Below are 24,654 nucleotides of genomic sequence, written 5' to 3' on the forward strand. Positions count from 1 at the left end.
CAGAGAAGATTATTTGTGCGAGTAGGTAGTCAAATGTATATCTATTTTGTGAAAGGAGCTAACATGGGAATGGAATTACAATAATTTTTTTATCAAAATATACACAATTTTTAAATCGGATATATTTTTATAATCTGTGTTATCAAACCATTTGTATGTATGCAGGATTTAGAAGAAAAAAAAATTAACTGATTTATTGTATTTAGTAATGTTAAATTATTAGAATTTGATTTAATCATACAAACATTTGAGTCGGTAGTAGAGGAAAACGAGAATAAAACTTTTTTCTATGGGTCTTGTATTAGAATTTTTTATTTGACAAAGGCATTTCTGCCTTATTTAAGGCCATGAATAAGTGTATGTTTAATATTACTGTGAGTAGTCTGTCAGATCATTGAAAGCATTTATTCATTATATATTACAGACTCATCTAGTTCCTTCAGCGATGACACGCTTGATGAGTGGACTAAGTCTCTGACTGATCTTTGGCAGTTCAGGCCAAGTAATTTAAGATCTGAACAGCAGTTTAATGAGTTGTCCTCCTCTGTTGAACCTCATTGTTCAGTGTGTATGATCTTCAGTCCATTAAAGGTTTGTGTGACTGTGTATGTTTAACAAAGTAGTCGGAAGGTCTCATTTTTCATCCATAAACTATGTGGTATATACTGTACTGTGTGTCATTTCATCATAGATAATACTTAAACAGAGATAATTGTGTAACAGTGGTTAGAACTAAACATAGTGTAAATGTGCAGAAAGAAGAGGTTGATGTTGAACTCTTAGAAATGATAGTTTTAATATATCATAAGCTCTTTAATAGAAACACACCACTGAAAGCTTTAAGTGTTTTGTGAAAATCATGATGTATGTATTTAGTATGCAATATTTTGATTTATTATGAAGTTTTATTTTGTAACTTCTTTTCAGTTAGTGGTCTAATTTTGTGTTTACTCAAACTGATGTGTGTTTGTGTGGATTTTGGTTAAAGTAACTTTCAGTTATTATTGCAAACAATGTGAAATATCCCATAAATCCATATCTTGTGCTACAAGAAGATGTGTCTGTACTGTGATAAGCTCTGAGAAGTGTTTCCACTTGAGGTTAAGAAGGTTTAAAGCTTCTGATTTAAGAGTTTTTATATGAAATTGTTAACATCTAATTATGCTCAAACTGTATGTATCATTTACCTACAAGATCCAATTCATAAAGATACCTTTTCATTACATGTCTAATTTTGTCATGTTTTAAAATTTTTTGCCTGTTTATAAAGTTAGAAAAATTATTAATAATTTTTGAAAGAATTTAAGCCATGGATGATTTTCAGCTGTTTTTGAGTTTTAAAATTGTATATTATTTTTCTTGTGTAAGATTTTATATTTTCACCTATCTTGTTAATTTTTAAGATTGAGATTATTCTTTAAACTGAGTTAAGATATTTCTCTGGATTTTTCTTTTTTTACTGGTAGATTTTTTTATGTTGGTAAGTTATAGTTTAGGTATGCCTTTATGTTATTGGTGTTGGATTATTGCTGGGTTTTTTTCAGCATGTTTGTGAGTTTTTGCACTCTGTTTGTGAAATACTCTGTTTGAAAATTTTAGTACTTTGCAGTACAGTGTAATTCGTATAAAATTTATCTTCCAATGCTCCAGTGATTATTTTATATTGACATTTTGTAAATTTTTATTACACATGAAGAAATACATTTCTTACTTGGCATGTGTTAAATGTATGCTATTTTTCTTTCTTTTTTAAGACCTTTAAGCAAGACAGCTTTTTCTCATACTTTCACTAAAGGTGGGGGGGGTATCATTATACAGTACCGCATATTTTGTTTTTAAATACGACTCAGTTGCTTGGCAAAAAAGAGAGTAAACTGTGAGTCTTAAGTTTGTAATCTGGTGAGACTTAAAATATTCAAATGGGCAACAAACTTAAGTGTTTAAACTCTCTTTATAAGATGATCCTACTTGTGAATTGTTAATGCTGGGACAACCATGCAGTTGCTTTTATATATATGTGGTAATTCCCCATTTATCTTGTGTAAATCAAATAATGAAAATGTTTATCATCACTGATAGCTGTTGCAATTAGAAATAATCATATCATGTAGTTAAGTAATCAGTTTATTTCTGTACTGTTTAACTGTGATAAACAATAGTAATATTCACTAAGTGAGGATTTGTCATAAGGATATCTTCCTCTTGCCTTTTGTACTCACTAAACCTAACTAATCTTATCTCCTTTTGGTATAGAAAGTTTTCAGAATTATGTTTCACACTGTAGGAACTTGGGTGCCCCTACTGTTTGATTAGAGTAGCTCAAAGGCTGTTAATAGTTGGTTTTGAGTAGCTGTCTTACCTCTAACTAACAGTTTAAAATTAAGAGGGCTAGTTCAGGTAGTCCTTTTACAATTTTTCATAAATATCTGAAACAAACACAAATTTTGCACGGATAATAAGGACAAACATATCATAGGCCAATTTACTTATTGCAGCTTGATAGGCATAGAAGAGATTTGAGCACCTCTGGAGTGTTTTTAATGGGGAGGGAAATTTTCTGAACAACATAGCATTACAACTTCCTCAGAATCTAACCTGAATTCTTCTGCATAGTGACAGACAAAGGAAGGAAAGGGGTTACTTATGATTATATACATAATTATTAAAATTCTGACATAGGATATCCTTTTGATAAGTATGGGGTAGATAATTGGTAAAAATACCTTCAATTGCACTAGATATGTATGGCATTTTTGCCCAATTTTCTAGTTTTTCAGCCATGTGTTTTTCTAGAAGTCATAAGACAGGGCAGTGTTTGACAGAATGCATTCAGTGTAAGTGCACATACTCTGGGTCCTTCTCATCATTATGTTTTGTCTCTGCTTTTTGTTGGCTGTTTAGAGTTTCTGAACTAAAATACATGTATATCATTTCTGTATTAGTGTAACTGCTTTCTCTTACATTGGAAGTAATTACTCCATCCACAATCTCACTTGTGAAGTTTATTCAATCTTTCTTCTACTTGCTTATTTAGTATTTCTTATGTAAGAAAGGAGTGGCTGTATATGTACTTTTTCAGTAACATTTGTTGCCTGACCATCCTTTTCTTTTGGTTTTAATACTTTCTACAATTTGTATTTTCCTGTTTAGAAATACATCAATAAACCAGTGGTTTTTCTAATGGGGTTTACTTTTGCAGCTACAGTCATTTCAGTACTTTAGATTGCATCTGTGAAGAATAACTGGGAGTTGTAGTAGCTTTTCTTCACTTCTTTCAGAGTAACCTTTTTTTTTATTGTTTTAGCTCTTGGTAATTCTAGCACATTTAAATATTATGTACATATTATATTATATTATATGTATATATTTGTACATCATGATGGGAGTGGTATTTCTGTAACTTCAGTAATTTAGTAATCATTCTTATTTAGCTGCAATCTGGAAACACGGAGAGACAAGAGAAGTTTATAATACCATCAGCTAGTCCTGTCTGGATGCCATTAGTATGTTTTGTAGAATCCTCTACATTACAGCTAAGAACTGATAACAGTTCCTTGCTCACTTCAGATGGAGATTCTCCTTTATTAACCTGCAACAACTGCAAAGTCTGTGTTCATGCATGTAAGCTCTTTTGATTATTGTTATTTTTTTGTGTTTATCATTTAGTTTAACATGAAGTATAACATGGCAGAGTTAACACCATGTAAATTGTCATTATATTTTATATATATTGCAAATCCTTATATATGATTCTCTCATAATCTGCTTTCAGCTTGTTATGGGGTGATTTCTGTACCCAATGAACCATGGAGATGTAGAAGATGTGAAAAACAGAATGTTGATGTAGTGAGTTAAATTCATTCTTACATGTAACTGCAATTTTATCATCTAATTCTTCATTTATAAGTACTTTTGTTGTAAATTAGAATGAGCAAGAGCTTTGTAGAAGATAAACATGGTCACTCATGCATAAAGTACTTTTAAATAATTTCTTATTCCAGCATTTATGACATTTTTCTTTTTTGCATACTAACTATAGATTTGTAACAGGGTAATGCATCTAATGTTTATGTTTACATTTAAGTACACAAGGATTTTGCTGTACTTAGTTTAAAAACAGTACTAATGAACAAACAGTTAACTGTTTCTTTGCTGAAAGTTTAGAACTGGAGAATTATAAACATTTTAATGCATGAACATAATATTTTGTATTGATAGAAATAAAGCTGATGCTATGCATTTTGTCAAATGACTTATTTTTTGTCGCTTTTCCAAAGGAATGTTGTTTGTGTAGTTTACGGGGTGGAGCATTGAAACCAACTACAGATGGAAGGTGGGCACATATATTGTGTACTCTTCTGATTCCAGAAGTTGTTTTTCAAGATATCTGTACAAAAGAACCCATTGATGTTACACGAATTACACAAGAACGTGCAAAATTGGTAGGATTTTTCAAATACTAAATGTGTTTCTTGTACATAGTTGTTATTGAGATCTCAGGTTAGAAAAATTGAGAGCTTATAAAACTCATGAAATGCAATATGTGAATTTGAAAGGTATTAGAATGACAAAAATATATGATCTCCCATTCCAGATTAAAAAACTTGTGTATAGGTGCTAGTTTTTTGAGCTCTTAAGATCCTTCGTACTGTGTCATTTTCTTTTCAGCAGAAGTTGATAGTTTGTGCATAAGTAACCTGTTTCTCATGTTTGATTTTTTTTTTTTTTTAAAGAGGTGCTCATATTGTAAAAGGATCAGTGGTTTGTATGGACGTAGTGGTGGAGTATGCATCCAGTGTTCTTCTGGAAAATGCATAAATGCTTTTCATGTAACATGTGCACATGCAGCAGGTGTGACATTTGAGACGTGTGATTTCCCAGTGAACATTTATATTACATGCACTCGTCACATACGAAAAAAGAATAAGGTAAAGGTGTTATTAAATACTTTTTGACTCTCACTTTTAAGTAGGTTAAGAGTTATTTTTAAAATTTTAATAAATAGCTTTACTATGATCTGTGTCAATGTAATTGACATCCAGCTGCAGTTTATACTTTGAATTTTAATATTATATATGATTTAATTTCATAATTTAAAAGAAAAGACAAAGCTAAATCAACATTTTTGTTTGTCATATAGCACTTCCTGTTCTCTTATCGCTCAGTTTTTATTTTATTGTGCCTGGCATAAAACATGTACAGTATTTAACAAATTCAAACCTCAGATTTGAGATATGGACAAGCTATAATATAAAATAAGAACATCTCATCTTTTACTTTTTGAGATGTCAGTATATTTAGTCAATCTACTCCTAGTGGCTCCTCACACTAGGCTGTTATTTTGAAGCTTTTCATCTTTTTCCATCATTTTCTTTTGGCTCAATGTTTACTACCAAGAGAAATAGCAATTTTCTTTGTATATAAATCTCAGTCATTTATAAATATCTTGAAGGAAAAAGTTACAATTTAACTGAAAGTGTCAAAAGTGTGATAATTTAAATCATCACTATGAACAAATATTGAATATTTTGAAGTTGTATATGGCTTGTTTAGAATCAAGATAAATTACAGGGGTTTTGTATGCATGAATGTAATAATTTAATATTTTTTGGTTTTTTTTTAAATGTATATTTGAATCCTACAAAACTTTGTTATCCCTTTATAAATGAGGCTTAGAACTTACGAAGTACAAGCAAAAAATTTCCTAACACTATAAAGTACTCAGTCTTTGTTTTCTGAACTATATTTTTTTCTTCTCCTGTGTTTTATTAAAAATAAGAATTTAAACATTTGTGAATAAATATTATTTACTAGTTGTTGAATAAGTTTGCTAAAAGGGAAATAGGATTTTATAACCATGAGTGCCAATAATATCTTTATATGCGTACACAGTATACTGCTGAATACTGAAACCAATACTCATACACTTGTGATGTTCGAGGATTGGCTCTTAACTATATAATAAACATTTTCACAGATTGAAAGTGCAGTCTTATTACTCTGGAGGATTCTCATTGAAAACACTTAAGGTTACATAAGCTGATAAATTTCACATCATGTTCATGAACAGGGGTCAAGTCAGCTTAGTTTTTGTTACTTTACAAAATATTATGAAATTTCAGCAAATAGAAGAGGTAGGAAATTCTTATTTTATATTCTAGCTTGCCAGTAATGGAAATTTGAGTTCAAAATTCGTAAGAAATAGTGGATGCTGTTTTGTGGGCATTATTATAAAATGTAATTAACTAAGCCTAGAAGATGATAAACCAAGTGACATTAAAAAAAATCGATATGTTGAATTTTGTTTTTATAGTTACTTTCAAATTAAGCAATTAATTAATGTATAGTACTAAACTTTTAAGTATGGTTTACACTTTGATGCCAAACTTATTGAAATACATTAATAAAATAGTAATTCATTAAACTTTTGCACGTAAGTCTGCAAACATGATGGAATGCTCTCTGGTCCCTACCTATACAAAACTTGTCTCGATAGAATTAAACTATATAAGACATTTAGGCTTTTTTCATCTTGTAGTGATTGAAGTAAATGTGATTATATATTGGCATGACTTGTGTAATAAAACATACTTCTGCATGTTGAAGATAGAAGTTATTGACTGAAGAAGCTTTACATAGTTTTTACCTTTTTTCATTTTATTATTCTATTACAAAATACGAATAACACATGTTAAAATGTGTTACATTCTACTTCTTTCACTGTTGTTTTTATAAGATGTGTATTGTACATATTGTGTGTGTATGAATAAAAAAAGGTAGCTGTGACAAAGAATTAAATGGTGGTGGTCTTAAAGGAAAGCATATATAGTTTTTAATGTTTATTTACAATAATAATTTACAATTGTGAAAGATAATGTAAAAAGTTTAGCTAAAATCATTTTTGTAATACTTGGTGAAATACATGATTTAACTTCACTTGGGTTGTAACTTTGTCTTTCAGGTTGCAAAAAGAAAGTTATCAGAGGTAAAAATTGGTGCTAGTGTTATTGCAAAACACAAAAATGGCAGATATTATCCTAGTGAAGTTGTTGACATTAGCACTCAGTTATTCTATTCTGTGGACTTTGAAGATGGTTCATTCAGTGACAATCTTTATCCCAAAGATATTATAGTGAGTAAAGAGATTTTTTTTTTAATATGTTTGCCACTGTAATTCATTTTGGGTAATTATAACAAATTTAATATTTAAGAAAAGCATTTCTCAAAACATTTCTAAGAATGTTTTGTGTAAAGTCACTAAATAATTACTGCTGTAAACAGTTTGTATAATGCTGCTGTCTTGATTTCTTAGAAGTGCTTAATATATGGAATAAAAATAATTCATAAATAAACAATAATAATTACTTTAAGATAACTTGAGAGAGACATGTATAGTAAATATTGAGCAAACTTTAATAGTCTAGTGTTCATTTTGTGGATATAGTAATTGTTTAATTTTTAAGATTCACAGAAATATTAATAGCTTTCACTAATACACTTTCCTCACTAGAGTCGAGACTGTGAAAATGATGGACCACCTGCCTTCAATGAGCATGTGAAAGTACGTTGGAAGGATGGAGAGATTTACAGTGCTATCTACAAAGGGTCTTCTTCTCATACCATTTATACTGTAAGTACTATAAAAAAAAGAAACACCTAATGCTTTGTGATCATTCATTATTTTTTTAATTGTATTGCAAAAATTAAAACATTGTGTTGCAACTTACTCAAGTGTGTAGCTATGAATTACTTTACTAGATTGATTAAAATTCAAATTTCAGAGTAAGTTGAGATTTTTGATTGAAAATTCCTAATCTTTTTGTGTAACTCATTTTGGACAAAAGAGCTAATGGAATATAATAACAGTGGTGGTATGGTATTGAGATTTTTGCATATATTCAGAAGTATTGTTTTAACATTTTTAGAATTATAAAGAAATCTGAATTTGTCGTTGTAATACCATTGGACGTGTCAGGAACACATTAGAAACTCTGGAAAAGCCAAAGAACAAATTAAGAATGTATTTAAGAACTTAGATCTATGATAGCTGTAGCATTGTGTAGATGTTGCAGCTGAACTTAACAAATCACAAAACAAGGCCTGATAAAGACTTGCAAGAATTGAGATTTTCAAGAGGGAAAAAAATTACCGCTTTCTGAAATAAGTGTCACTGATATCCTCTGATGTTTTTATTTATTTTTATTCTTGTGGTAGGAATGTTTATTGAAATTGCATGAAATTAGGTATAGTTTTTAAATTGTATCTAGTTTTTAGCTTAAAAAACAAAGTTTCATTCAGTGTATGATTTGATTTAGTATTTATATTATTTTTAGTTTGTGAAATTTTCAGTTTTAAAAAAATTTAAAAGTACTTTCATATTGGACTTTAATTTTTTTTAATTGTCAGTCAGAAAGTTAATTTTGTATGTTTACTCATTTTCAACTTCATTGATATTTATTATCATACTGTTTAGTACATTATTTTGCTTGTCATAGTAATCAACAACTATAAATTTTATAAAGCATAAAATTTGTCAAAGATTTGTCAGTGATGTATGGATTCTGTCCTTTAAAATCACATTATCACTGCCTTTGTTGATTAGGTATTGTGTTTTTGCTAATAAGGTTTAGATCTAGATTAAACTTTATCCAATAAATGGTTTCTTTCCAATAAATAATACCCCTTGGTGTGGATTCCTGTATGTAGTGAGGGGGAACATCCCAGGGAAGGCTCTGTTCTTTCAGTTTACCTCCTCTGGGATCCAAACATCCACCCATGTGTTTGCCGTGTGTGGTTACCCATGAAGGGGAGGAGAGGATCCAGGTGGTTGAGGGGCCAACCCTAACACACTGCTTTGGCCTTGAATTCCTGTAGACTGGTGGCCTTGAGGTGGACCCACTTTGGGTCAGTTGGCTGGTCCACTAAGGCTAGGGTCAACCAAATACCAGTGTTGGATGTTCTCAGTAGGTGTTGTGGACATTGTATCTGACACTGGTGTTTGAGTATAGTGCTCACGAAACCCTGGAGTTGCTCCACTATCCTTGTTTAGCATTGTAGTGCTTCCCTTCATAAGGCTCCATGTGGGTGGGGGTCAGTGGGCATCGAAATTTTCCTTTTTTTATAATGGATCCTCCAAATAAAATCTTAAATAAAATAGCAAAAAAACAGTCCATAGGTAAAACAACCACATCTTGAAGATTCTGAGCAGCAATCTTCAACATCTGTAACACCTGTTGTACCTCATTTTCTTATACTGCATTCTCTTTCAGACAAACTTTTGGGGCATATGTCTCCCTTTTTCATTCAGAAGGGACATGCTGGTTTTCCAGAGCCAGTAAAGAAGCTTCAATCTGGTGACATATTTGTGGAAACATCCACATCTCAATGCAGTGAACTCCTCTTGCATTCAAAGACAACTGGGGATACACCTATTGCTGTTACACCTTATGTTACTTTGAATTTGTCACAAAGAGTTGTTGTTGAGAGGGATTTGAAGAACATTCCCGAGTCAGAGATTCTTGCTAGTTTCTCCACTCAAGAAGTTTCTGCAGTGAGGTGTATCTCCACTCGCAAAGATGGAATTACGATGCTGACCAGTATCCTTGTTCTGACATTTACATCACTATGTCCACCTGCCACCATCAAGGCAGGTTATCTTAATTGCAGGGTATGGCCATACATTCCAAACCTTCTCAGATGTTTCAAGTGTCAGCAGTTTGGTCACTCAAACATTACTTATCCTGAGGCTCGAAAGTTGCTGTCCACCACTTCATCTTGGACATATGCTGCTGCACTTCATTCCACAACTACAGTGGAAGTGCAGACAGATCCCTCTGTGCCTCCAAAAGAACTGTTCTCAAAACAAATGAAAAGTCTTTTGACCTCCATAGTAAAAAAAATTTGATGAATCAATGTCAATACCCATCTCTGTCCCTAACATACATTCCAGCAAATCCCAAGATCCACTTCCTTTCATTCTGGGTTCAGGCATTTCCTAAGATATATCTTCTCTTTCCCCAAGATGCAAAATGATCATTCGTTCATGTCTTCATTCACTGGAATCCCCTTTCAACAGCAAAGACCTGCCCAATCGACCCAGGGCAGGATCCATGATGGTCAATAGACCTCCCTCGAATAAATACAGTAAAGAAAAAATACATGGTGGTAAACAGAAGGGTTCTCCACCCAATTTGTCTACACATAAGTAAAAATGGCCACCTTGATACAATGGAACTGTCGAGGTTTACGTTCTAATCTGGATGGCATCAAAACACTGAATGCTTCCTACCATCCTATATGTCTTTCCTTACAGGAATCATTTCTGAAACCTGCCGATACCGTCACCTTTTGGTTGTTTTCTTTATACAGAAATGGCAGGCTGTGTGATGGACAAGTACATGGAATGGTGGCACTGTTGGTTGATCAGTATGTGCCTATCCTGTCTTTACCACTCAACACACCCATGGAGGCCATAGCCATCTGTGTTTCCTTGGGTCATACCATCACTGTTTGTTCTCTCTACCTGTTGCCTGGAGAGACATGATCAATAAGACCTTGATGCTCTCATTGAAGAGTTTCCATCTCCCTTTTTAATCCTGGGGGACTTTAATGGACATCATCATCTCTGGGGAAGTGCTGATATTGATAGGGGAAGGGTCTTCTACTTATTTTCATGCACCTAGTCAATACTTTACTGCTGTTGTTCTCTCAGTTTGTTCTCCTTTGTTATTCTCTCATTTTTCATGGAGGGTTGACGATAATCCACAAGGCAGTGATCATTTTCCTATAATTTTGAGAGAAACTGGCCATGGTCGATGCCACCCGACCCACGTGCACCAGCGAAAGCTGATCATGCCACCTGGCCCTCTTTCACTGTTCTTACAGAACTTGATCCTGCCATCATCTGTAAGCCATCAGTAGGTGAATGTGTGCCAGCAGTGACTGACTGTATTATACAAGCATCTGCTCAATGTATTCCTAAAACCTCGACACGTTTTACACTATATCCTCATCCATGGCAGAATCTTGCCTGCCACATGGTACAGAAGGCTCGAAAACGGGCCTGGGATACTTTTTATAGGTATACCACACTCTCATACTGCACATGCTTGGTGTGTAAGATGTCAAAGCCAGAAGGAATCTTGGATTAAGTTCACAATTAACATATCTTCCACTGCCAGTTCCAAAGTTATATGGGACAAGATCAGTGGTCAGTGGACAATATAATTCTGTCCTCCTCTCGATCTTCCTCTCTGATGGCCAGGAAGCAGCTAATACCATAAGCATTGCCTATACTCTAGGTGAAAGCACTTCTGCTTTTTCCTCCATCTTCTTAGCAATTAAGACTTGGGTAGAGCAGCCACCTCTTTCCTTTTGAGCTGATTGTCTCTATGATTATACTCGTCCTCTTACACTGGTTAAACTCAAACTGGTCCTTCACTGGTGTGGCAGTACATCAGTTGGACCTTGTGATGTACACTATGAAATGCTGCACCATCTATCTCCAGCTTCTCTTGCTATTTTTCTGGCAGGAGAATGTTTTTCCTGATGCCTTGCACCAGGCTGTTGTCTTACCTTTTTCTGAGCCTGGGAAGGATCCCAAGATTCCTTCAAACTACCGTCCAATTGCTTTGATGAGCTGTCTCTGTTAGACCTTAGAGAGGATGGTTAATGCTCATCTTGTTTGGTTTCTCGAATCAAACAATTTTTTCTCGCCCAATCAGTGTGGGTTGTGATGACGGAGCTCCACTGTGGATCACCTGATTCAGCTTGAAACACCAATCAGAAAGACTTTTCTCAAATGACAACATCTTTTATCAGTATTCTTGAGAAATTGAGAAGGCCTATGATACAACATGAAGGTATGGCATTTTGTGAGACCTCCGTGCATATGGGTTACGTGGCCATTTGCCCATTTTTATTAAAAATTTTATAATGGACAGGAGATTTTAAGTTCTTATGGATTCGACACTTTCCTATTCTTTTCTACAGGAACTTGGAGTCCTGAGCTCATGGCTGTATTTTGAGTGTCACACTTTTCAGTATAAAAGATAATGCCATCACTGAACAACTCCCTCTTATGGGCTCTATGTCAATGACTTTCACATCTCATGTCAGTTGTCAAACATGAGGTATATTGAGCAGCAGCTACAGACTGCCCTCAGTTGTTTACTGAAGTGGACTACAGCAAACAGCTTTAACTTTTCTCTAAAACTGTTTACATGCATTCTTGCCACCAACGGGGTATTCACCTTGATCCTGAACTCCATATTGATGAAGTTGTGCTGCCTGTGGTCACTGAGACAAAGTTCTTGAGGCTTATCTTTGACCGTAAGCTGACCTATTTACCACACATCAAGCAGCTACTGGTCAAATATACAAGAGCACTGAATATCCTCCTTGTCCTCTCTTTCATCACTTGGGGAGCAGATCACTTTTGGTTCTGTGCGAAAGATATATCATTCTCTTATTTGATTGAAACTCAACTGTGGACCACTGGTCTATGGCTCTGCACTGGGGCTTTATGCACTTCCCCAGATCAGAACTTATACATAGTCTCATGAACCTTCTTTGCACCTCTGCCATTTGCAACTGTCTTTACTATATGCTTCAAAACTTCGTTCCTTACAAAAGCATCCCACCTGGGGTTGTTTTCATTCCTCGGTGGCCCATACTTTTTCAGAACAGATGATCTGCCATTGTTCTTTTTGGCGTTCATATCCAGCCGCAATTGGATGAATTGGGTCTGTCCTTGGATAGCATTGCTGGTGCTTCAGTGTGTAGTCTTTGTAACACCCTGGTCACAGTAAGCCGCATTTCACTGTGTTGCCATTGTTATGATTCTTCACAACTGCACCATTTTAAACATGTTTTGTCCCAAGGTTTATCCGTAACGTTAAACATTGTTATTGGCGATGGTGACACTGTCCACCTTGGTAATGTTTTTAGTTTTTTAAAGGCCATCAATCTTTTTAATGCTAATTAAGTTTTTTAATTTATTCATTTGACCTTTTTTAAAGAGATTCTCTTTTAAGAATCACAGTCCGTGTAGTTTCATTTGTAATTAGAAAATGGCTGTAATGTCAAATAATTTGAAACCAGGACTAGAATGGCCAACTTTAGGTGACTGATGGTGATTTTTTAATTAACTGTTAGTCTTCCTGACAAGTTATAATAATTACAATTATGCTATAGAAAGTCTTTTACAGCTTAAATTACTGTAGTTTTCTCTTGACATTGTACACTAGATGTAAACATTGGTTTTATGCTGTTTATGTTTTTTTTAACTTTGTTTTGTTTTACCTCAATTTCCTTTTATGAATTCTACTAAATTTACTTTAATTTTTAACTTTTTACGGGATATTTGGCACAGATAGCCTAGCTGCTTTGTGCCATAAAACACCAAATCAATCAACCAACCAATCCAATAAATAATAAGCTCTTATTTGTGTGCATTGTTTAAATGTGATTGAACAACAATGTTCAGTACATAGGGTTTTGAGTCATCAGAATGTTTGCTACTGTTTGTTACTGCTACTATATTTGTTAAACTTAACTGAGCGACTTTGTCTTGTTATAGAAAAAAAGTTCTTTAGGTTTCAAAAAGGCATATTTTATCACAAAAACATTTCCTACATTTGTGGTTTGTTCCTAAGTGTTTTAAACATCCCATTAGATTCCTTTACTCACCCCTAAAGGAGCTATAGCTAGTCAGCATGTTGCAAAACCTCAAATTAGTGCTCAGCCCCCTTTATTTGTTCTACATTGTTGTAAATAGTTTATAATATGCTCTATCCAATTGAATTTCAGTGTTGGAAGAAAAACAGTATGTTAGGAATTATATTTTTGTGGTGTTATAGTTTCTTAAAAGATATAAATCTATTTTAGAATGAAAAGTTTTTATCTGTGAATGCATTGTTTACAAGGAGACTCTTCACAACATCACAGATGTGAAAGTTTGAATATTTTTAAATTTTTCTTTGCACATTACATTAACTAAAAGATATAAAAATATCAGATTTAAAATATGAATGATTTGCAAATTGTTAAAATAGTTATTATTTTTGCCTAAATTTTGATATTAAGGATGTGAACTCAGTGCTTGAAAGGTGCTAACTTGTTGCGATAGGGTTATGGTATGATCTCAGATATGAGCTGTAGGATGTAAACAGGCACCACTTGGCAGGTAACTTTGGTATAGGTTCTGTAACTTATGCAGTTGAGCAGTGTTAGAAAAACAAAACAGGAATGGAATAAAAAGAAAAAAATAAATGAATGAATGTAGTAAGACAGCACAAAGAACTGGCTGAGTTTATGAATCCAGGGCTAATATCTGCCAGGATAATTATAAGACTCTTATCCAGATTTTTAGATGAATGTATGTAATTTGTTATAGAGCTAAATTTATGGTCTATGTTCTAAATCGTTATTATATTTTGGCTCTGTTTGAATAAAGCTTGAATTAAATGTTAACTTCTGTAAGATTCTATAAGATGGAGATTTTCTCACCAGTTGAATTTATTTATTTGTGTATATATGTATTAGTTTCAACTTTTCCCACAAATACTGAAGATCAAAAATGAGCTCATAAAATTGTTCTAGTTATGTCCATAACTTGTCTGTAGATGCAATGCATAGATACACTGTATTTTCGTATTTAGTCTTTGATTCTTTGGAAGTGCTGTAAGTAACCACATTATACTGTTGTAGTGTGCAGTTCCTCCCCAGTAGAACAGCTGTAAGTTTATGGAATTATAATGCTAAAAACAGGGTTCATTTGCTGTGACGGACACAACAGATAGCCTTATGGCTTTGCTGTTAAAAGAAAAAAACAGTGTGCAAGGCACCAGCGACTCTTTCCACATGATATCAGGTTCATACACAGAATGGGTTATGTTAACTATTGTCCATTTAGGGGCCACCTCATTGGATAAAGGATAGGACTGAATCTTTACTGAAAGAAGTCCATCCATTTATCTGTTAACCCACATACATACATTCAGGTTTTAAGTATATTTGTACATATATGCATGTGATATCATCTAGTATATATTTTGGCTTTGACAAGAGACATTCATTAGACAACTTTAGAAAATGCAAAGTTATATTACTTGTTCCATTTTTTTTTTTCAAACTATACCTTTGGACTCTTAAGTCTGTTGGAGTGTGTCAGGTTGTTTCTTCAGCTTTTATGATTTGCATGAGAGATGGCTGATATTTCTAAAGAGCACTGCTTGTTCTTATGTATTCCCATATGAAAGGAAGATATAGGTCTGTAAATAATTGTACAGTAGCTTCCAATACTTTTTGAGATTATTTATTGCTTTCAGCACTTGAAGTTTTATGATTAGATATATGTATTAATCTGTAGGATGTTAGTTTTATCCCTTTAGCAGAAAGATAGACATTGTGATTTTCACTTCCATTCTGTGAAGGAAATCCAATGCATTTCTAAATCTTTTGTACACTATAGCCATATCATATGGCTGCATTCATGTATGAATGTTTTCAACATTGTATCAGAGTATGCAAGAGTCAACTCAGCATAAGGGATACAATTTCTATTGGTTTGACAAGTGGCCATTGCATGCATGTAGTCTGAGTTGGCTCTGGGATACACATATGGCACTATTGTGGTAATATCAGTGTACCAGTGTTTTATCCTGCCAAACATATCATGTACAAACATATGAATATTGTGAGATATTAGTTTTTGGCAACCAATGTATTCAAATCTAAAATAGAGAGAGAAAATTCCTGCTAGAACAGAAAGAACCAAGTGTAGTATTTTCTTGGGTGACAACTACAGGTGTACAGTAGTCAGCTGAATATGTATAAAATACTTTACTGTTTTTTATGACAATGAATGTCTGTTTTTAGTGGTGGGCCATAATTTGTCCATCAGGTAGTATAACAGTAGTGTTGGCAGATTTTGTTACAGGTTATTCCACCTCTGAAGATATTTTCTTGTTTCACAATTATGTATTTGTAAGAAATTTTCTTCAGACACACTGCACATGGTGTATTACATGTGATTAAATGATGTCTTATTAACATATCTCATTAACAGTGTTTCAGTATTAACCTGATAATCCACTCAGTATAAAGCAATGTGGCAAAAAACTATTGCCATTTAACAGTAAGAATGGTTAGATGTTATTTGCATGCTAATGTTATAATAGTATCCTTTAATTGTAATTTTCAATAATTTCAGTAACAAATAAGTAATTTTTTCTGTGTGTGTGAAAAGCTGATAAAATGACAACTGTTGTTGAGGTGTTCTGATGAAATTGTGATTATATATATCCACACTATGTACATATAAAACACACAATTTTATATATAATGATTGCTATATAACAAGTTTGTACTTCAAAAGAAAGGTTAAGATTATAATTTGTGGATTTTTTACTTATATATGGTAATTCTTAGGTGTTAATTTTATTTGCAGTTTTTATTTTTTGTCGATGTAACTCAAAGCTGACTCTTCCAGGTTGAGTTTGAGAATGGTATGGAAAACAGGTTGAAAAGAGAAGCATTCTTCACTGAAGATGAGGAACTTCCAAAGGCAGTGAAGTCTAAGCTGGTATGTGTTTTCTTATGTTAATTAGCAAATAATAAATAAAATAAATATGAAAAATAGTTTTAAAATGTAATTAATAAAACAAGCATAAATAAAAGTAAAGCTGAATGTGCTAAGTTTAATAAGCAGTGAGACATAATACAACTTAAATGTAAGGCAGATTTGTTTTTTACAATAAGTATTATTCAGAAGTCTGTAAGACTGTTTTTAGTTTTGACTAAAAGTAAGTTGTGTCCATTAATTCTTTCACTACAGGCTTGGTATAATATACACAAGTTTGTCAACACATAAAAATATTTGCACTATAGCTTTTAATACAGCATATGTATTTTCAGAAAATTTAGTAGAATTTTACTAAAAATTACAAGGATTTTGTATTCAAAAAATTTCATTTTTTAATGAAATATTTGTACTTAAGATTTGTTTGTGAAAATAGTGTTTTGTTACTAGTCTGAGGGCAAAGTGATTTCATAGCACGATTAAAAACTATCCTTCACCCCAAAAGTCTCAAATATTATTTGCATAATCTCCAAAGCCTTCTAAACACACTTTCAATATTTGTATTCAGTAAGACTTTATATTTTACATCATTTTTTATACTCTAACTTACCAACCTTGTAACTATCATAAAAAATTAGGAAATATAAATTATGTTTTTTGTGCTAGATTGACTACATATAATAACACAAAAATACAAATTTTAGTCTAAGCAGCTTACATCTTATAATGCTATATATTTATTTTTTTTATTATATTGACCTTACAGGCATACCAAACATTACGTGCCTTGCATTCATGCGGTGCATGTGGATTTATGTTGCATATCCAGTAACATAAAACTGACCTTCAGTTTTTCCCTATCTTGGCTGGATTTTAGTAGATTAGCATTTTGTAATATACAGTCACATATCAATTATTATACATTATATACACTGCTGGCCAAAATCTTAAGGCCTATGAACATAAAGAAAAAATATGCATTTTGCATTGCTAGACTCAACCACGTTTTAGAGTGGAGCTTGAAAGATGAAAATAAGAAAAACGAAAATAAAAATAAAAAACTTTGTTAGTATTTAGTATGGAAAATGTGAACACTATAAAATTAACCTAAATACTAGCTGGTCAACAGTTTAAGACCATGTCAAAAAGAAGTCCTAAACAGGGTAGGGAATACCCAACAAGAGGTCTCAGTAGTGAGTTGCAAGGCCGTCATTGCGAATAACTGCAAACATTCGCTTTGGCATGGTCAATATAAGCGTTTGCAGATGGCTGGCTGGAATGTTATTCCAAGTGGTGAAGATGACTTCACGAAGATCATGCACTGATTGGAACTGACGTCCATTTCTATAGACTTTCTTTGCCATCCACCCCCAAACATTTTCAACAGTGTTCAGTCAGGGCGAAAGTGCTGGATGGTCCAAAAGAATCACATTATTCGCCATGAAAAAGTCCTTTGCCCTGCAGGCATTGTGGATTGCAGCATTGTCCTGCTGAAAGATCCAGTGATTTCCACACAAGTTAGGCCCTTCAGTCAATAAGAATACTATCTCCAACATGCCAATGTAGCCAGCTGCTGTTTGATGCCCATGTATAACCTGAAGCTCCACTGTGCCATGAAGGGAGAAAGCACCCCAGATCATGATGGAGACTTCTCCACTGTGTTGTGTAGAAAATGTCTTTGGTGGAATATCCTTATCATGCCAGTAATGTTAGAAGCCATCTGGACCATACAGGTTAAACTTTTTCTCATCAGGAAACAAAACCTTCATCCACTTTTTTATGTCCCATCTTTAGTGCTTCTCAACAAAGTTTAACCAAGCTGTTTCGCAGTGTGGAAGGAGGCGTGGCCTTTGAAGACGTTTGCTGTTTTTAAAGCTTTTCTCTTGTAGATGTTGTCTTATTGTTCTTGAACTGCATTCTACGTCCATAAGGGCCTTAATCTCGTTTGACTATGGGCTGGTGTCTTGCCAGACAACCCGTCGAATCCTCCTGCTCATCACCGGTGAAATTTTCTTGGGCCAACCACTTGAAATTCTCGTTCCGTATCTCTCAGGGTCTTTTAAGAAATTTGCAACAGCAGTTTTACTCTGTCCAATCTCACCAGCAATGACACATTGAGAGAGACCTTGCTTTTGCAGTTCGAAAAATTCTGCCACGTTCAAATTCTGTCAACGTTTTAGCCTTGGCCTTGTTTTTACCCAATGTAACACAGGAAATGTCAGTGGGAGATGTTAACAACATTAATGCTTGAACATAAATGACTAAATTTCGTTACGTGTTTACCAATTAACACTTCCTTTCAGTATGGTCTTAAACTTTTGGCCAGCTAGTATTTATGCTATTTTCATAGTGTTCACATTTTCCCTATTAAATGCTACAAAAGTTTATTTTTATTTTCTCTTTTTTATTTTCATCTTTTGAAGCTCTACTCAAATAAGTGGTCGAGTCTAACAATGCAAAATGCATATTTTTTCTTTGGTCATTGGCCTTAAGATTTTGGCCAGCACTGTATATATAATGTATAAAGATTGCTACTATTTAGAAATATGAAGCTTATTTTTCTAAAAATGTAAACAATAAATCAAAAAGCAAAGCAGACAGTTATCTCTTTTTGTAACAACCTTTGTACTTGGTTGTTGTTTAATAAAGATTGCTAAGCCTTTTTTTTTCTTTAGAATAATTTTTTTTTAGGTTTTATATATACAGTTAAATAACTACACTGATATCATAGAATTCCACTATAATTTAGTAAACTTAACTAAGATGTATTTTGATTTTAAAAAATATTAAACTTTAAGCAGACTAAATACACAACCTACTTCCTTGATATCTTGGATCAAAAGAATGTGTCAAGACTTTTCACACCATAAAATTGCTGAGAAAGACACTGGGAAAATTCTAAGCTGTTGATTGGTTAATCTTGTGTCATATATTGAAGTAAGTGAATGTAAGGGACTGTTTTCAAAAATAAAGAGGTGAATGGGGTCATTGTGTTTGATACACTACATAAGCCACATTTCAGCAAAATAAAAAGATGTGAGGTTCTTATTTTATATTCTAGCTTGATAATATTGATAATTTGATTTCCTCACTGGTACAAAACTATAGATCTAGTATTTTGACATCACAAACATCTAGTTTTAAACAGTGCTGCATTCACTAAAATCAGTATTTAGATGTGTTATTTTAATATTTACCTTTAAGTTAAGAAATATATAATAATAATGTTTGAATTATAATTTACAATTAAAGTTTTTTAAAGTTATTGACATAAATTCATAAAATAGTAGTTCAATAAATGAATGCAACTTCAACTTGAAGTCCTTTAACCTGTGACCTGTTGTGAAAGTTTAATATTTGAATTTTTACTAAATTAACTCTTTCCGAACTGATAAGTATTTAGATCATTCCAAGTGCACATACACAACCCCATTTTCAAAATTTCTCTAACAACTAATCATATTTATAGAATATATTACTCAAGTATATTATAGAATTTATATTTTATAATTATGCAATACTCATTTAAATTATTTAATGAATAAAAATTCAAAAATTGCTCAAAATTTTAATTTTGTCTCTGGATGTTTAAATTGTAAACATTGCACTCCTAGATTTTTTATACTTTTTTTCTGGTTTTTAAGTTTATATTTATTTATTTCTGTTTGGTTCAACATTTACAGTTAGCTTGTTATTTATTTGTTGTTTTTATACTTTCTTTTTATTCAACTGTGAATTTATTGGTAGAACTTAAAAAATAAATATTAATATATTAATTAATTAATACATTAATTAAGTACAATTTGTAACAGCAAGAGTCTTGTCATTAGCATATTAGATAGTTTTCTTTATAGAATAGACACTAGCTAATCACAGTTACCTGTTACAAATTGGGTACATGTCTGAAGGTGCAACATAATATGTAACTGCTTTCAAGCCAATATACAGTTGCTTGGGTATCCGAGTAAGATAGATTATCATCAACAATACCAGAAGACAACTATTGAGTCTCAGTTCTCATTTACTGCAAAACTTGTAAATCTTTGGGCTGAATCTGAATATCAGTTTAAAGTTAGAAACTGACTCATAAGACCATCCTATATACCAAAACTCCAATGAGTTTTCTTCCACTTATAGCAAGGTACAAAACAGTTTTCTTGCAGTAATGTCAATAACATGTTTAATAGATCAATAGCATGTGGAGCAATATTCTTTCTAGAGTTACGTTTTGATTCACTCTGTAGTTAAATAAATATATACTTATTTACCTGAAAAAAATGTGAAGCCTTATCCAACTCCATTTTTATACTAGAACCTAATTTAATGCACATATGTAAAAACATGATTTGGACAGCCATAAGCTTTAGTAGACATACAAACTTCTACAGCCTATAAAATGATTTTATGATGTGTAGGGATTAAATCATTTAACATGTACTGCCACCAAATTTTAGTATACAAGAGAACTTCTGGAAGATGTGTTATATCCCATCAAGTATCATTTGGCGCAGATGGCCTAGCTGCTTTTTGCCATAAAACACTAAATCAACCAACCAACAAACCCATCAAGTATCACCAGACAATTATAGATGCTCTGGAAATAGCAATTTCAGAAAAGTGTGAGGGGATAACATGGAATTTAAAAAATATTAAAGTGTTATTAGTGTAAATGAAGTTTTATTTCTCTTAGCAAATTTTATAAAAATTAAATAGCTGGTAATTACATTTTAATGTTAATTTTCAAAGTAAAAGAAATTTAGCTTTCTCTTATTATCTTATTAAAGGATTCTCATGTCTTGTTTTAGTCTACTGCTACAGAGTCTCAGCATCACTTGTTTCAAGAAGAGGGCATCAATGGAAAACGTGTTCGTATTGCCAACTCCAAGTACTCATCAGATGACATATTGCCTTTGTAATTTGTTGAAACATTCATCACAATACATCATCCTTGCACTTTTATCAGAATATGGTTCGAAAAGATTGACCATTCTTCGTTGCACATCTTTCATTTTGACATTTCTGACTCTTTGGAATAAAGTTTGTTTTATGTCACTGAGCAGTGGTAGACTTCATCAAACTGTATACAGACTTGTCATTCACTGTGGAATTTGACATTTTATAAATGTCTCACTATCTTTGAGAAGAATCATTTAAGACCTATTAAGGAAGATACTTGCATTCATCAAAAAATACCATTCGTTTGTCTTCAAAATAAGAAGCAAAGCAAGATGATTTAAGTAATATGCCTTTTTTGAGTTTGTTTTGTGTAACTTCATTGAAGTTTTAAATGCATATGTATATTTGTATATTAAGTGAGAAAATTCAGCCCTCTAAACCTAGTACCATGACAGCTGTTTTGTTGATTTTCTTTCTTACTTAAGATTTTAACTTGTATCTAAGAAATTAGCTTTACATTTTTCAGTTATATATATTTTATGAATTAGAATTATAGTAAACATGGCAAATAGCTGTAAAGTGATGTTTGCATTTAGTACTATTTAAGAGCCAGTTTGACTATCCTTTTTTTAGAAGTCACTCATTCTTATATTTTGCTCTTCTTTTACCAGATACACACACACCTGTATTTTTAATGAAGTATATAAAATGTAAAAGTTAACTATCAATGCATTGTATTATTTCATTTTCTTTTCTTTCAAAACATATTTCTCATGTTTCATGGTGAAATGTTTATTTGAAAGGTTTTTTATATATATGAAAATCTTAGTGCTAGAAATCATATTTTAGGAAGTTTTGTAGAACATTACATTCATTTTGTTGAGTTATGCAGGTTGTGTGAATATTAAATTTCAATTATTTATTACCAACTTTCAAAAGAAGTTAGAGAAGTGGTAAAAATATCAAAGCTTGACTATCAGTTTTGTGTTGGTTTAATGCCAGTGGATAGCTGCAGTTGTTACTAGCTATGAATGTGGTGTGGATACTGTTGTTTTTGAAGTAACAGATATTTTCTAATGTTATTTAAATGAAATTGGTCAAATTTGGTAGCTGCTGTCAAAAATGAGAAATTATATTGAATCTTGTGTCTAACTTTTATTCAGTTAAGAAATTGTAAAATGGTTTTAAGGAAGAATCCAAAAAACTCTGAACACTTGCAGATATGTATTCTGTTGAATTGGTTAACTTAATATTAGTTGTGATTGTGCTTCTACATTGTCTGTCTCATTGCTTATCAAGTATTGAGCTTTTTCACACATTGTTGTGAATTATAGCTCAAACATTTGTGCTACAATCATATGATCAAAAGAAAAGTCATGGAACCCAAAATATTAAGTTATAATGTGATTAATATTTTAAGTCACCACAAAATCAATATGCATTATGAACAACCATGAAGTAGTCATGAATTTTTTCTCATGATGTAGAACGTTGTATTTAATGTTGTCTTTTAGTGCTTTTGTGTGCTATTAGTAAGCACCACTACCATGAATATAATAAAGTTTTTCCCTTTAGCCAAATTACATCTCTGTAGTTACAGTCAGTGTATTAATATAAATAAGTTAATTCATGCTATCTCAGAAACAAACTACTGCATATAAAATACAATTATAAGGTACTATAGATTTCATTTATTATCCAGTTGTTTTAAATATCAACACCACATCAAATTTTTATATGCTTTAAAAGGTTTTAAAGATTATTAAGACAATGATGTGTTATAAACAATAATACAGGTGTTGAATAGCTATGGAATCCAAATTGGATCATGGCTAAAAACACTACTTCCAATGAGGATACCCTGCTGATGACCTATGGCTTCTCTTTCTCTTTATTTTTTTTTAAGCAGTTTATCTTTTTAACTGTAATTTCTACTGAAGAGTTTCTCAGTTTGTAGGTACAACTTAAATCTTTGTTTAACATACTTTACTAATTCAGTGACATCAAAAGACGTTCTAAAATGAGTAGTTTTTACATTTGGTGTTTTCTTTATTTGTTTCTATAAAATTACCTAATTGTGATAGAAACTTACAGCAAAAGTTGTGTATTTCATAATGATAACAATTTCGGAACATAATATTGTTATAAAATATATGTGTATATATTCTTCTATTAAGAAGTCAAAATTTGCACAACCAAAAAATGTTTGGAGAAAACAATTTATGATCAGAACAGCTATAATTGGGTATAGATAGTATAGCAGATGAAACATTTAATTCAATGGGGAGTTATTTATTTCAGTGAAATTTCTAAGCATTCCACCTTGAAACATGTAAGAACTGTGTTTAGGGTTGGGTTTTCTCAGTCTTTTTCTCCTGTATATGAACTTATTTAATTTGTTTTTGCAGTAATCAAATTTCTTCATTAAAAACTAACATTCTTATTATTGTAAAATTGTTTTTATTATTTGATTTATAAGATCTTATTTGCTTTTCTGGAAACACTTTTCACATGATAAAAGTCAGAAAGGACAACTGTTGCACTTACCGTATATTGTACTTTGCATATGCATGATTTCATCAGTGTTAAAAATCAGTGTATAGTTGTTTTCTTTTAACTTTCAGTAGCTGTGAATCATGCCAGTTTTGTCTTTCTTGCATTTTTTTTTAATTCCACTGTTACAAATCTTTATATAGTGTGGATAATTTTGTTAATTTTTAATTGTATTGTAGCAGATCTCATCCATGATTATTGGTATTTAAAGCTGTGGTCATTAAGTTTGTATATTAAACTCCTTGCTAATAAAATTAAATATATATATATATAAATACATGTTTGTTACACAAGTTCTGTGCATGTTGAATTTTTGTGGTTAATTTGCTTTGTGTTACACTGTAACCTTGAAGCTGTTTGAGTGCATTGGTAAATTATTTTATTCATTAATAGGTTTAATAAAAAGAATTATATAACAATTAGGTTCAAGTGATGTCAGCAAAAAGTAAATCAACATAAACAAATGTAGCAAAAGTTACAGCTTGGTTGTGGATCCTCAGTTTTCTTAGGAGCAATAAACTGTGCAAATTGTTGTCATTAGCTTATTTTGTTAAAATCAGTAACTTTATAGTAATTTACCAACGTTCTTTATAACTGTACACAAATAGAACCAATATTTGTAC

At 32.2% G+C, this 24,654-nt stretch overlaps 1 protein-coding gene across 7 annotated transcripts in view; it reads left to right on the forward strand.

Annotated features, from left to right (window-relative positions):
* LOC143249271 (lysine-specific demethylase 4A-like) overlaps window positions 1–24,450 on the forward strand; it is a 71,862-nt gene extending 47,412 nt beyond the window's left edge. For 4 of the 7 annotated variants that reach the window (XM_076498810.1, XM_076498809.1, XM_076498812.1 and 1 more), the window contains 9 exons: window positions 425–591; window positions 3,432–3,621; window positions 3,773–3,846; window positions 4,278–4,442; window positions 4,734–4,928; window positions 6,962–7,132; window positions 7,511–7,630; window positions 16,493–16,585; window positions 21,388–24,450. In XM_076498810.1, coding sequence (XP_076354925.1) covers window positions 425–591; window positions 3,432–3,621; window positions 3,773–3,846; window positions 4,278–4,442; window positions 4,734–4,928; window positions 6,962–7,132; window positions 7,511–7,630; window positions 16,493–16,585; window positions 21,388–21,498 — 1,286 coding nt within the window. In that variant the 3' untranslated portion in view covers window positions 21,499–24,450. Of the gene's footprint in view, window positions 1–424; window positions 592–3,431; window positions 3,622–3,772; window positions 3,847–4,277; window positions 4,443–4,733; window positions 4,929–5,977; window positions 6,135–6,961; window positions 7,133–7,510; window positions 7,631–16,450; window positions 16,586–21,387 lie in introns of those variants that run through there. The other 3 variants (XM_076498811.1, XR_013027702.1, XM_076498814.1) reach the window with 3 other exon arrangements.
* Window positions 24,451–24,654: the final 204 nt, after the last annotated feature.

This window comes from Tachypleus tridentatus, chromosome 4 (genome assembly GCF_004210375.1).
Source record: "Tachypleus tridentatus isolate NWPU-2018 chromosome 4, ASM421037v1, whole genome shotgun sequence".
NCBI classification, from domain to species: Eukaryota; Metazoa; Arthropoda; class Merostomata; order Xiphosura; family Limulidae; genus Tachypleus; species Tachypleus tridentatus.